Source organism: Panthera leo, chromosome B4 (assembly GCF_018350215.1).
Source record: "Panthera leo isolate Ple1 chromosome B4, P.leo_Ple1_pat1.1, whole genome shotgun sequence".
NCBI classification, from domain to species: Eukaryota; Metazoa; Chordata; class Mammalia; order Carnivora; family Felidae; genus Panthera; species Panthera leo.
This window is the reverse complement of record NC_056685.1, coordinates 107,293,652-107,308,103: the sequence shown is the minus strand read 5'-3', so window position 1 is coordinate 107,308,103 and position 14,452 is coordinate 107,293,652. Positions and strand designations below refer to the sequence as shown.

Below are 14,452 nucleotides of genomic sequence, written 5' to 3'. Positions count from 1 at the left end.
CACTCCATAATTTTTTTTTTTTCGGTGAACAAGTAACAGGATGGGCTCCAGGTAGGTTGGATCCATGGGAATTTGCATCTCATGACTGAGTTGTTTGAAAGACCCACTTGGGAGGAAAACTTCACTTGTTTGAATAAATTGTACATACCAGGATTCTGGCCAGATCAGGTGCTCTTAAAAGCTTGGGCAGACACTGTTGAAGATCTACCAAACAATCAATCTTTTACCCTCCTTTTTTGTCAGTACAGCCTGCCTCCCACTATGGAGCAGGAAAATGACAAATACTCTCTTTCTAGCTCTTATCTCACATTTTCTGCTCCATAGTGGACCATAGTCAGTCAGTCAGTCAGTCAGTCATCCATAAATTCACTCATTATCCATACATTACAGGGCCTACTATATGCCACGGAGCTCTTCTAGTTATCTAGGATACCACATTAAATTTCCTGACCTCCTGGAACATACATGCTAGTAGGGAAGAAGGAGAATAAACCGTAAAGATAAAAAACTAGTATGACATTGTTGTGGCCAACAAAATCTGAAAGTAAGTGTGTTTAGTACTACTGAGAGAGATTTTTCTCCCCGCTAGAGACCAAGCCTTCAAAATTCTGGTTTCAGGTTGATTGAATTCACAATAGAGTGCTATTTATAATATATTACAACCTTTCTTTAATAGCAATAACCATTTATTACTAAAGTAAATCCCAGTTAATAGCTGGCAAGGAACATTTTTCTGAGATTTTCTTCTCCCTTTTTTTTTCTTCTCCACCCCCCACCCTTGCCTTTTATTAAGCTGTTCCAGGTTCACAGCAAAATTCAGGGGAGGATACAGAGACTCTCCATATACCCCTTGCCCCCACACATGCATAGCCTCTCTAACAATATCCCCCCAATGCCTTTGTTATAACTGATGAATGTAGACTGACACAAAACAATCACCCAAAGTCCATAGTTTACATTACAATACACTCTTGGTTTTGTACAGTTTATGGGTTTAGGAAAAATGTATAATGAATGACATGTATTATTATGATGATATCACACAGAGTATTTTCGCTGCCTCTCAAATCCCCCGTGCTCAACCTGTTCATCTCCTCTCCCCTCCACCCCTAGCAACCTATGATACCTTCCATAGTTTTGCCTTTTCAAGAACATCACATAGTTGGAATCATACAGTACGTATAGCCTTTTAGATTGGCTTCTTTCACTCAGTAATATTCACTTAAATTTCCTCCATGTCTTTTCATGGTTTCATAGCTCATTTCTTTTGAGCACGAAATAACAGGCCATTATCTGGATGTACCACAGATTATTTAGACATTCACCTACCACAGGACAACTTGGTTGCTTCCCAATTTTGACAGTTATGAATAAAGCTGCTATAAACATCAATGTACAGGTGTTGTGTAGACATAAATTTTCAATTCCTTTGGGGTAAATATCAAGAAACACGAATGCTGGATGACATATTAATAGATGTTCAGTTTTGTAAGAAACCACCAAACTCTCTTCCAACGTGGCTGTACCATTTTGCATTTCCACCAGCAAGGAATGAGTTCCTGTTGCTCCACATCCCTACTAGCATTTGGTATTGTAAGTGTTCTGGATTTTGGCCATTTTAATAGGTGTTTAGTGATATCTCATGGTTTTAATTTGCATTCCCCTTTATAGTATTAAAGGGATTTTGTTCTTTGTTTTCCTTCAATATTGTGCTGGCTATTCTAGGTCTGTACCTCTCCATCTTTATGCTTTTTTATTGGCCTGTATAGTGCTTTGTACATTGTAAGCATATACATGCTTGGATCATGATGCATGGTTTATATGATGACCCACCGATATAGGCAATAATGTTTAAGTACTTACTCAGTGAAGGATTAAAAATGCATATTATGTATATATACTGCAGCTAAATACCAAATTAGATACCCATATATATGTGCATATATACATAGAGAAATACATGAATATACACCATGCTAATAAGTCTTTACTTGCAAATTAAAAATTGTGGTAATGGAATGTGCTTAGAGTAAATTTGGAGTAAACTTTACTAGTAATCTTTGGAATCTACTTTTGTGTTAGCTATCACCTTTAGTCTCTATCTGCACATATTATTGGATATTGACATCTAGTAAACTATTTCACTTTTTACTTTTGATAACCGAAAATATTCTTTTTTAATAAAAACTGTAAAATTACTTTGCCAATATATTGGAGGCACTGTATAATTTAAAAGTGGCTCAGACTACATTTCTTCAACTGATCTTGAGCTTTCTAAAACATTAAGGTATTTTTAGAAATTGTTGTTAGTTACTCATTACCAGTAGGGTAGTCCAATTCCTCCACTTTACTTTTTTAAAAACTTATTTATTTAGGGGCACCTGGCTCAGTCAGTGAAGTGTCCAACTTCAGCTCAGGTCATAATCTTGTGGTCCGTGAGCTTGAGCCCCGTGTCAGGCTCTGTGCTGACAGCTCAGAGCCTAGAGCCTGCTTCAGATTCTGTCTCCCTCTCTCTCTCTGCCTCTCCCTAACTTATGCTCTCTCTCTCTCTCAAAAATGAATAAACGTTAAAAAATTTTAATTTTTTTAAATTTAGATTTGAGTTAGTTAACATACAGTGTAGTATTGGTTTCAGGAGTAGAACCCAGTGATTCATCACTTGCATGTAACACACCCAAGTGCCCTCCTTAATGCCCATCACCCATTTAACCCATCCTCCCACCTACCACCCCTCCAGCAGGGGTGTCTTTCTCTGTCTGACTTATTACACTTAGTATAATACACTCTAGTTCCATTCACATTGTTGCAAATGGTAAGATTTCAATCTTTTTGATCGGTGAGTAGTATTCCAGTGTGTGTGTGTGTGTGTGTGTGTGTGTGTGTGTGTATTTATATACCACATCTTCTTTATCCATTCATAAGTAGATGGACATTTGGACTCTTACCATAATTTGACTACTGTAGATAGTGCTGCTATAAACATTGGGGTGCATGTGCCCCTTCAAATCAGCATTTTTGTATCTTTTGGCTAAATACCTAGTAGTGCAATTGCTGGGTTGTAGGGTAGTTCTATTTTTAATTTTTTGAGGGGCTTTTCAAACTTACCTGAACCTAGGCTTCATCTTTAATTCAATCTTATTTTGCATTACTTTACTATGTGCAAACTCTGGTCCAGAGAGACTCCTCAAAGTTCAATGAACATATATTCATATTTTATCTTTTACTTTTGTTAAGGTGACTTTCTTCCACTTCTTTCATTATTTACATCCCAAATGTCATTCTAGGTACAAATCAAATATTTTGCCTCCAAGAAGCCTTTCTCACACACTTTAATGATATTAGCTGCTTTGCTTGTAAAAAATAGGTTCTTTCATATTCAGAAAATTCAGTATCATATTAAAAGGGCTTACATCTCATAAGACTTTAGATATGCCTAAAGAAGAACTTGACTTTGGGCTGATTATGCACTATTATAGGGGTACTGTGGATCTTCAATCCCTGGCTAACTCTGAAAATGGAGTATGTCCTAGAAAGTGGAAAGATGATTAGGAAGAGGTATCTGAAAACCTAAACTAGGTGCATAGTGAGCAGTGATCATTCAGCAGATGGCTCTTGAATGAATAAATAAGAACTACATTAATTGTGGTCTATTCTTACAATTCAGCTATTATATTTTAGTCCACGGAAGAATAAAAAGCAAAAAGATGGGTTCAAGTTTCTGCTTTTCCTTGCTAAGTTTTTTGGGCCAAGGCAAATTAAATAAACTCTGAGACTTATTTATATTAGTTGTCAAAGATAAATAGTCATTATAAATAAGAAAAGATAATGAAAATAAATTTGTAAAGCTATAAATTACTACAGCAATAAAATTATTATTACTGCAATGCATCCTTTATCTTAAGCATTACGTGGAAAAATTGAGAAAACCAAAATCTTTTAAGAAAACCAAATATTTTGTTTAAATATTGTCTAAATGAAGGAATTTATTTGCATACTCATTTTGTAAATGGCATTAAAAAAAATAAGAATGTGGGGCGCCTGGGTGGCTCAGTCGGTTAAGCGTCCGACTTCGGCTCAGGTCACGATCTCACTGTCCGTGAGTTCGAGCCCCGCGTCGGGCTCTGTGCTGACTGCTCAGAACCTGGAGCCTGTTTCAGATTCTGTGTCTCCCTCTCTCTCTGACCCTCCCCGTTCATGCTCTGTCTCTCCCTGTCTCAAAAATAAATAAAAACGTTAAAAAAAAAAAAAAAAGAATGTGACCTCTTACATCTTTTTTTAAACCATAAGGTAGGCTAGAAGGCCAAGTAGCAGAAGATTGCCTTGGCCTCTTTTAAGAAAGCAGTCAGGGGCGCCTGGTTGGCTCAGTCGGTTGAGTGTCCGACTTTGGCTCAGGTCATGATCTCTCAGTTTGTGACTTCGAGCCCCACATCAGGCTGACAGCTCAGAGCCTGAAGCCTGCTTCAGATTCTGTGTCTCCCTCTCCTCTGCCCCTCCCATGCTCATGCTCTTTCTCTCTCTGTCTCTCAATAATAAATAAACATTAAAAACAAAACAAAACAAAACAAAAAATAAAGCAGTCAGACCTAAAAGGAAAAGGAGAGAGAATTTAGGAAATTCTCTGACAGCATTGCTTAAGATGACTGTCATGAAGCTGGTTCTGGTATTATTTGACACAGGAAAGGAAGGCAATTCTACTTTAAAGTTGTTTAAAATTATGCAACAGCAACATAAGACAAAAACAATACAAACAGCAAGTATTTACTGTATGCTAGGAAATGTATCACATGCTTTACCTTTATTTTTACTCATTTCTTCCCCACCAAACTCTATGAGATAAACACTGCTGTTCCCATCTTACAGATAGTCAACTTGTTCTTAGAGTTAAGATCACACAACTTATGTGTGATGGTGGAACTGGGATTTTAAACCTGAAACTATCTGATGCTACAGAATACATGTTACAAATATTATAGCAATATTGAGAGAGAAATATCTAGTTCAAAGGCTGAAAGAGTTTTATAGCTGCAGCCATAAACTACTCCTTAGCTTTGGCTTGCAAAGCTAAAAGAAATGCTTTAGTTTTAATAAGGTGATAAGTTTTTTAAGAGAGAGAGAAAAAGCTGGAGGAAAAAAGAGCTTTCAAAATACCAAAGCTGAACGTGGTTGGCTCAGGGCCATGGAGGCCTATGACCCAAGGATTTTGATGGTTAAAAGAGTTCTATGGATAATAGGCTACCCCAAGTGTTTTAGTTAAGTAACTATTAAGAGTAGGTTTCTTATAAGCTGAGCTAGTTAGCCCATGTGCCCAGTGACGTTAATATCTTACTTCAATTGATTTTTTTTATGGCTATGTTTAGGTGTCAATTATAAAGACTATTTATTAAGCCCTTGTTTTGTGCCTGATATTATTTTAAATGCTATACATTTTATCCTAACAATAACTCTTCAAGGTAGATACAGTACTTCTCTTCTCATTCCCGTTTTAAGGATGGGGAAATTGTCACGATACAATTCCAGGCAGACTGATGGTGGAGCCTACATTTCACCATTATATTATACAAATGTTGTAGTAAACTAGTAGCTACAATAACTCAGTATGTGCTATTTTATTCATAATAATTCTGTTATTTAATCAAAACTCTATTTTTCTAAAGTTGTTTGTCTTAATTGTCAGTGAACAGATTTAGTGATGAGTAGTGTTCGCTATAATGTTATTTACTGACAACTAATTGGAATCAGTGAGGATAGCCATATTACAGTTTGTTCTTTAGAGAATGTGTTGCTGAATCACTATATTGTACATCTGAAACTAATATAACGCTGTGTGGTAACTATCCTGGAATTAAAATTTTAAAAGAAAATAAGACTATTAAAAAAAAGAGGTTAAATCTATATAATGATCTCGTATTTTCTAGAATCTATGATTTGATGTCACATAAGTGAAAGGTAAAGCTAGAGGATTTTAGGATAGCTGCTGATTTATTGAGCTGTTCATGTTTTAATAGTCAGAAGATATATTATGAATAGAGACTTTGACAAGGCAATTTTTTTGGCTTTGTATTACTGCTCCAAAGTGATATATAATAAGTTCATACTATGCAGTACTTAAAATCAAGATAGCATTTATTATTATGTGTGACACAGGTTGATTACCTCTGAAATGTTGTATCTATTTTGAAATTTGATGTAACAGATTATGTTAATGCAAAAATTTTATATTAGATCAATAATATAATTTTACTTAGTTAATAAACCTAAAATATTTCTTTCTTTTTTTAATTTTTTTTTAACGTTTTATTTATTTTTGAGACAGAGAGAGACAGAGCATGAACGGTGGAGGGGCAGAGAGAGAGGGAGACACAGAATCAGAGGCAGGCTCCAGGCTCTGAGCCATCAGCCCAGAGCCCGACGTGGGGCTCGAACTCACGGACCGCGAGATCGTGACCTGAGCTGAAGTCGGACGCTTAACCGACTGAGCCACCCAGGCGCCCCAATTTCTTTCTTAACCATATTGACTAGAACCTTTGTGACCAGATTCTATAATGAAGTAAAGAAAATTCAGGCATTCTAAGAACTTTGAATCCTGGAAAATAGTTTTAAATTAGATATATTGAAATCATTATTTCAAAACCAAATTAAAATTTACCAAAATGAACTTGCATATGTTAATGGATTTAAATGACTGGACTCTAATAATGCCATGTACCTGGATAAAAAGTGAAAGAGAATCATTTTTAAGCTTTTGTTTGTCTGTAGAGCACCACCTGGATCGTTGAGTTTTTCACATTCAATCAAGTATTGATTTTGCATCTATAAAACTATTGTACTAGTGAGCAATAAAACTTTTTCAAGAAAAGCTTAATGCTTATAATGAAGTATGAGTTAATGTGTGGACTTCTGAGGTTTACTATACTTTGGGGAAATTAAAAAAATATGATATCTAAATAAAACATATTTTATACTAATATACTAAAACATTTTAGAAGATATTTCAAAATCTCTATGGTATATGAAGAGTTTGAAAAAATTAGACTTTATTATTACAAGATATAGATATTTTTAAATGCTTATTTTTTTTCAGTTAATAACTGTACTGCAGCTCTTGTTGAAATCATGATATTGAAGGTAACAGATGGGTGTGTCAAGTTAACAAATGTAAAAATTCATCATTAATAAATGTGAACTGTTATCTATTCAACAGAAATAGGCTCGAGGGGCGCCTGGGTGGCTCAGTCGGTTGAGCATCCTACTTCAGCTCAGATCCTGATTTCACAGCTCGTGGGTTCGAGCCCCGCGTCGGGCTCTGTGCTGACAGCTCAGAGCCTGGAGCCTGCTTCAGATTCTGTTCTGCTCATGCTCTGTCTCTCTCTCTCTCTCTCAAAAATCAATAAACATTAAAAAAAAAGAAAAGAAAAAGAAAGAAATAGTGTCCAAAGCATGGTTTTGACAGTTTTGATAATATTATTATCTAAAAGTCTGTTATTTTAAAAAGTTTCCTTTAAAAGTTAAGGTGACCTATAACATCTATTATATCAGTGACAAAAGGCCAAAATACACTACTTTGATATATAAATCCAACTTTTTGCAATTAGCCTAAAAGTTCTTTTAGAACTAAATGATCAAACAATTCAATATATTCATGGGAAGTGAGGAAAGTAGAACATGGAGTCACAGAATTATAATTAAAATAAAAATTGATGCCGTTAATTTTAGAAATGATTTAATTTGGTTTATATCAAAAGAAGACATTTAAAGAAAGAAAAACTTCCAATACACACTTTCAGGCAGTTCTGGCTGCTGGCAGCCTACCCCTTATCTAAAAAAGAATGCTTGTTGGCATTATGTTCCATCAATTCGTTTGTGATTTCTAAATTAATTCTGAAGGAAACCACAACTTACTTGAAGATCCCGCTGAGTGTCTGTGTGCCTGATTTTTTTTTTCTCTCTTTACAGACAAAGCACTTCCACTGGTCATGGAAAAAAGGTCTAAATCCGTGTCTTCTCTGCTTACAAGTCTTGCCTGGGAGCAATGGGAGAGAATGTATACAATCATGAAACAAAATATGGCATTTTCTGAATGCAGCTCACATTACCCCAAATAAACAAACAGGCTCTGTCAAACAACCTTCTTCAAAATGATACCACAATCCTTTACTGGTGCCCAGGCAGAACAAATGCACTATGTCAAAGCATTTCTTGCAAATAAGAGCCGATTTTAAAATTGAGGTTTGCTATTTGAGTCTGTACAACAAAAGAAAACATTTTAGTACAGTAATTTTGATGAAAATCAATCTTAAAGGCAACTGGTGAAACTTGAAACAGCTTAACATCACTTATTTACCAAGTATATTATTTAATTCTTAATTGAATGTTAGAAATGTCAGATTGGATTATTTTCTGCAATATTTGTATTTCACCAGTTATAAGTATTAGTCTTCTCAATAATATTCCTCAAAATGCCTTTCATTCCATAGTTGTATACTACAAAGTCATAAAAGATCTCTGCCTTCTCGTTAAAACTATTACTAAGGTAAAAATATTATGCAGTAAGGCTAATTTAAGGGTAATGGTTAATATATAGAAATTTCAAGATATATTATTTTAAGGACATAGAATTAAATAATTTATTTCATCTAAAATTACCATTTGAACTTTTATTACTATCTTGGACTGAACCTAACACTTGAAAGAATCACTTCTTGCCTATAGAATATTATTTTACATAATGTCTAATATTATTAAGTACAGATTTATCAGGATACAGCCCTGAAGTAAGGGAAAATGCCATGATGGAAAGGAAAGCAGCCTCAAAATAACTAGGATTTAACCCAAACCACAAGATGCTTGAACTCCTATGAGAAAGCATTGTCCTTAATGTTTGATGTGAGACAAATTTAAATAGAGCAAACTAATATCATAAAACCATCACTGTGCTTAAAAAGCTATCCTCATATAATGGGCTACAAAATCTCATGAAAATAGAATCTAAAGATCATTCTCTTTCAAATTCAGATCTTTGTACTTTTCCTTTACATACCCCTCCCAACTTCTTCGCACTCTCATGTGCATGAATAGACACCATTCTATGTCAGTCGCTTTTTGATGTACCCGGCTAAATGATACAATTGCATTGTCAAAAGACCACAGTAGAAAACTGTTGAAAAATGAAATAAATAACAATTGGCTTCTAATTTATACCTGTGATTGGTATGAAAAATATTATACATTCTTTCTAAATTTATTTCAATTAGTGTACAAAAGTATGTATCTAATATTTCCATTAGTATAGCTCCATCAGTACTAAGACTTAGAAAGAACCAGTCATAGGGCACCTGGGTGGCTCTGTCAGTTAAGTGGCTGCCTTCGGCTCAGGTCATGATTTCCCGGTTTGTGGGTTCGAGATCCACATCATCAGGCTCTCTGCTGTCTGCGTGGAGCCTGCTTTGAATCCTCTGTCCCCCTTTCTCTATGCCTCTCCCCCACTTGTTCTTTCCCTCTCTTTCTTTCTCTCTCAAAAATAAACAAATAAAACTTTACTAAAAAAAAGAACCAGTTAGGAATAAGGGGGAAGTACCAACGCAATACTACAGTTCTGGTGAGATCAGTTAAAAAACAAGGAAAAACATGTTAACCACTTAAGGACACTCCTGCTAGCTAAGGAGGCTTTAACTACAAGATTCAAGATTTTAAAACCAGGTTTTATTTGCTTCAATTTGATGACATAATTTCACATACCTATTTAGAAAGTAGAAATACCCCCTCCTAAACACTAAAAAAAAATAAAAAAAAAAAAAAAGGCTCAGTTGGTTGAGCGTCCGACTTCAACTTAGGTCATGATCTCACGGTTCGTGAGTTCGAGCCTTGTGTCAGGCTTTGTGCTGACAACTCGGAGCCTGGAGCCTGTTTCGGATTCTGTGTCTCCCTCTCTCTTTCTGCCCCTCCCCTGATCTCTCTCTCTCTCAAAAATATATAACTTTAAAAAAATTAAAAGAAAAAAGAAATCGTACCCATCCTCCAAATATGATCATACCTACATGTCAAGAAAATATGTGTGAACACATGCCTTCCATAAATCCCATTACCATCTAACCACTAACACCCAAAAGATTGTTTCTTCCAAAGAAGAAAACAATTAATGTCAGTTACTAACTGGGTCAGATTATAACAAGGAATCAAATTTAGAAGTGAAACTTAACAGGAATACACAATTTCACAATAGTGCCACGTGGCAGCTTAAAATACAAACCCATGTTTTATAAAGGGGTTAGTGAAAGGTCCAGCAATGCATCTGAGAGCCACAGATGCATTAATATTCAGATTCTCTTTCTGAAAACATTGCCTTTTAAATTGAACATTATTCTTCCTTTAACTGACCTTTATTATTTCTCTATTTATTTTCTTCTATATCATGCAGAATGGATATACTTAAAAACTGAATATGACTGCCCATGATTTTCTTATTCTACAAAAAAAATGTATACTTAATTCTAAAACACTGTAATATTAGACACTTTGTATGGTTATAACACAATGAACTGTTTTGAGTCAAGGTTAGATAAGAATATTCTTATGTGCAATTCAATGGCAAATATTTTTTAAATAGTAATTTTGCAAAACTCTCATACGTCTTTGTTTTCTGAACTGGGTGCATTTATGTGGCCCCTACCTGCAAGATTTGTAACATTTTTTTCTCCATATTTTCACAATAAAATGAGGAGCATGAATATTTGAACATGACTTTTAAAAAAAATTAATGATGTTTATTTTTGAGAGAGAGACAGAGACAGAGCACAAGCGGGAAAGGGGCAGAGAGAGAGGGAGACACAGGCTCCAGGCTCTGAGCTGTCAGCACAGAGCTGGACATGGGGCTCAAACTCAAGAACAGTGAGATCATGACCTGAGCCAAAGTCCAATGCTTAACAGGCTGAGTAACCCAGGAGCTCCTTTTGAACACTACTTCTAAGCATCTGGAGCCTGATTCACCTCCAACTCATGCAAATTAATTACAAACAGAGAATCTCTCACATCTAATAAAGAACAGGGAATTCCTCTTTCTTCTTTTTTTCATAAACAATATTTTATTAAATATTTATTTTTAACATATTATAAGTTAAGACATACTAAACTGCACACATAAAAATATTTTTTCCTTATTATCTAGATGTTAAGTTTATTTATTTTGAGAGAGACAGAGGCAGCACAAGTGGGGGAGGGGCAGAGAGAGGAGAGAGAATGCCAAGCAAACTCTGAGTTGTCAATGCAGAGTCTCATGTGGAGCTTGAACCTGTGAAACCATGAGACCATGACCTGAACCGAAACAAAGAGTCAGAGGCTCAACCAACTGAGCCACCCAGGCACCCCTAGATCATTTTTTAAAAGAGAAATAAGGGTGCTCAGTCAGTTAAGTGTGTGGCTCTTGATTTTGGCTCAGGTCATGATCTCAGGGTTCATGAGATGGAGCCCACATTATCAGTGCCTGCTATCAGAGAGCCTGCTTGGGATTCTCGTTCTTCTCTCTCTCTGCTCCTCCCCCTGCTAGCTCTCTCTGTCTCTCTCTGTCTCTCTCTGTCTCTCTCTCAAAATAAATAAATAAATAAATATTTTTTTAAATAACATAACCAGAGATATAAAATTTATTTTTTTAAGTTTATTTTGAGAGAGAGATAGCAAATGGGGGAGGGGAAGAGAGAGAGGGGGACAGAATTCTAAGCAGGCTCCACACTGTCAGCACAGAGCCCAATGTGGGACTCAAACCCACAAACTGTTAGATTATGACCTGAGCTGATATCGTCAGCTGCTTAGCTGACTAAGCCACCCCAAGAGAAATAAAATATATAAAGCAAAGTTCACTTATAACCTATCTTATAAAAGTATTCAAAAATTTTAGAATATTATTTTCTGCAACTTGCTTATTTTTCACTATTATATTTGTAAGATCTAGATTTGGTTCATTTAGTTTACCCCTCCATTTATAGACATTATCATAATTGCACAAACCCCCTTTCTCATATGAGGCAGAGGCCTCATTATATAACATATGTGGGCATGGAAGACACTTTAAATGGTTTATACAGCTATAATTTACATGCAATGAAAGGCACAGACTTTAAACATGAAGCTCAATCATTTTCAAAATTTTTATGTTGAAGTAACTTAAAATTCCTACAGAAGTTGTAAAAATTGGTACTGAGAGTTCCCTGTATAACTTCCAGCCAGTTTGCCCAATGATATATAAGCAAGGGGGATTCATAAAACCAGGAAATTTACGTTGGTACCATACCATTACTAAACCACAGACCTTATGAAGATATTAATATTAATATTATATAGTCACTTTAATAATTTTCCTAGTGATTAACAATGTTTAACATCTTTTCATGTGCTTATTTCTCTCTAAAAAGCCTCTTAGATGAAGTATCTATTCAAGCCCTTTATTCGTTTTCTAATTACACTGTTCAATTTAATTATTTTTTACAGATGACTACCATGATGGTTAATTTCACTTAACGACTTGACTAGGCCATATAGTACCTAGACAATTGGTTAATCATTACTTCTGAATGTGTCTGTGAGGGTGCTTCTGGATGATGTTAGCATATGAATGGGTGGACAAAGTATACCAGATTGTCCTCTCTGGCATCACCTAATCCACTGAGGGCCTAAATAGGACAGAAAAGCGGAGGAAGGGAGAATTCACTCTCTCTGTTTGACAGATGGAGCTGGACTGTCTGTCTTCTCTTGAGACCAGAACTTACACAATTGGCATGTCTGGTTCTTAGGCCTTTAGACTTGGACTGGATCTGACACTATCAGCCCTTTGAGCCATCAGGCATATAGACTTAGACTAGAACCTATACCATCGGTTCTCCTGGTTCTCAGGCCTTCAGCTCCGACTGGAACTATGCTCCCAGGCTCTCCTGGCTCTCCAGCATGCAGCCCATGGGACTTCTTAGCCTCTATAATCAAATGAACTAGTTCCTTATAATAAATTATATGTAATTTATTATATTATTAAATAATAATATTTATTATTATTATAATAAATAATATATAATCTATTATAATAAATACAGAATATATCTATAAATTCCAGAGGGTCAATGTTGTAAGTTTCAGGCCAAGTCTGAAAGTCTTGAAATCAGGTAGTGTGACACTTCTTACTGTTCTTTTTCAAGATTGCTTTGGCTATTGTAGGTTCTATATACACAGACAAAGAGATTTTAAATATGAATTTACATATTAGATATAGGCAAATATAGATATAGATATAGATATGGATATAGGTATCTTATTGATTCTGTTTCTCTGATGACCCCTGACTAATGTAACTACCAAATGCTTCCTTCATACCTCTTTCCAGTAATTTATCCTCAGAAGCAGCAACTGTTCTGATTTCTTTCACCATGGACAGGTTAGTTTTCTCTGCTCTTGAACTTAATATAAATACAATCATACAGTATATACTCTTAACGTGTCTGGCTTTTTTCACTCACTATATTGTTTTCGGTATTCACTTATGTTGCTGTATGTATCAGGAGATGAAAATACCTTGCTGTTTTCTTTGATGAGTTTTATAGTTAACATTTTTTAAATGTTAATTCATTTTTGAGAAAGGGAGAGAGACAGAGTGCAAGCAGGGAAAGAGCAGAGAGAGGGAGACACAGAATCCGAAGCGAGCTCCAGGCTCCAAGCTATCAGCACAGAGCCCGATGTGGGACTCGAACTCATGAACCACGAGATCACGACCTGAGCTGAAGTTGGATGCTTAACCAATGGAGCTACCCAGATGCCCAGAGAAGTTTTATAATTTTAGCATTTACATCTAGGCCCATAATTCACCTCAAATTGGTTTTTTGTTTCTTTCTTTTTTTTTCTTTTTTTTAACGTTTATTTAGTTTTGAGACAGAGAGACAGAACATGAACGGGGGAGGGTCAGAGAGAGAGAGGGAGACACAGAATCTGAAACAGGCTCCAGGCTCTGAGCTGTCAGCACAGAGCCCAACACGGGGCTCGAACTCATGGACCGCGAGATCATGACCTGAGCCTAAGTCGGCCGCTTAACCGACTGAGCCACCCAGGCGCCCCTCAAATTGGTTTTTAAAGTGTGAAGTAGCAATCAAGATTCATATTCCTTGTAGATATACAGGGGTCCAGCACTATTTGTTGCGAAAAATATTATTTTTTCCCTCTGTTAATTGCTTTAGTACCTTTAAGCAAAATCAACTAACCTTGTAAGTGTGGTATTTTCGGGACTATTATTTTCTATTAATTGATTTTTCTGTCTTTATTCACATAACAGATAGTCTTGATTACTGGGACTTTATAGAAAGTCTTGAGATCAGGTACTGTGAGTCTTATTTTTCAAGACTGTATTGACTATTGTAGGTCTTTCGCATTTCCACATTTTATAATTTGTCCATTTCTACTAAAAATCTTTCTAAGAGTCTACGGA

At 35.7% G+C, this 14,452-nt stretch overlaps 1 protein-coding gene across 7 annotated transcripts in view; it reads right to left on the bottom strand.

Annotated features, from left to right (window-relative positions):
• The window catches only part of LRRIQ1 (leucine rich repeats and IQ motif containing 1), a 214,066-nt gene that overhangs the window by 14,481 nt on the left and 185,133 nt on the right, over positions 1-14,452 (bottom strand). For 5 of the 7 annotated variants that reach the window (XM_042947273.1, XM_042947276.1, XM_042947277.1 and 2 more), the window contains one exon: positions 7,900-8,020. In XM_042947273.1, coding sequence (XP_042803207.1) covers positions 7,900-8,020 — 121 coding nt within the window. Of the gene's footprint in view, positions 1-7,494; positions 8,021-9,045; positions 9,155-14,452 lie in introns of those variants that run through there. The other 2 variants (XM_042947278.1, XM_042947279.1) reach the window with 2 other exon arrangements.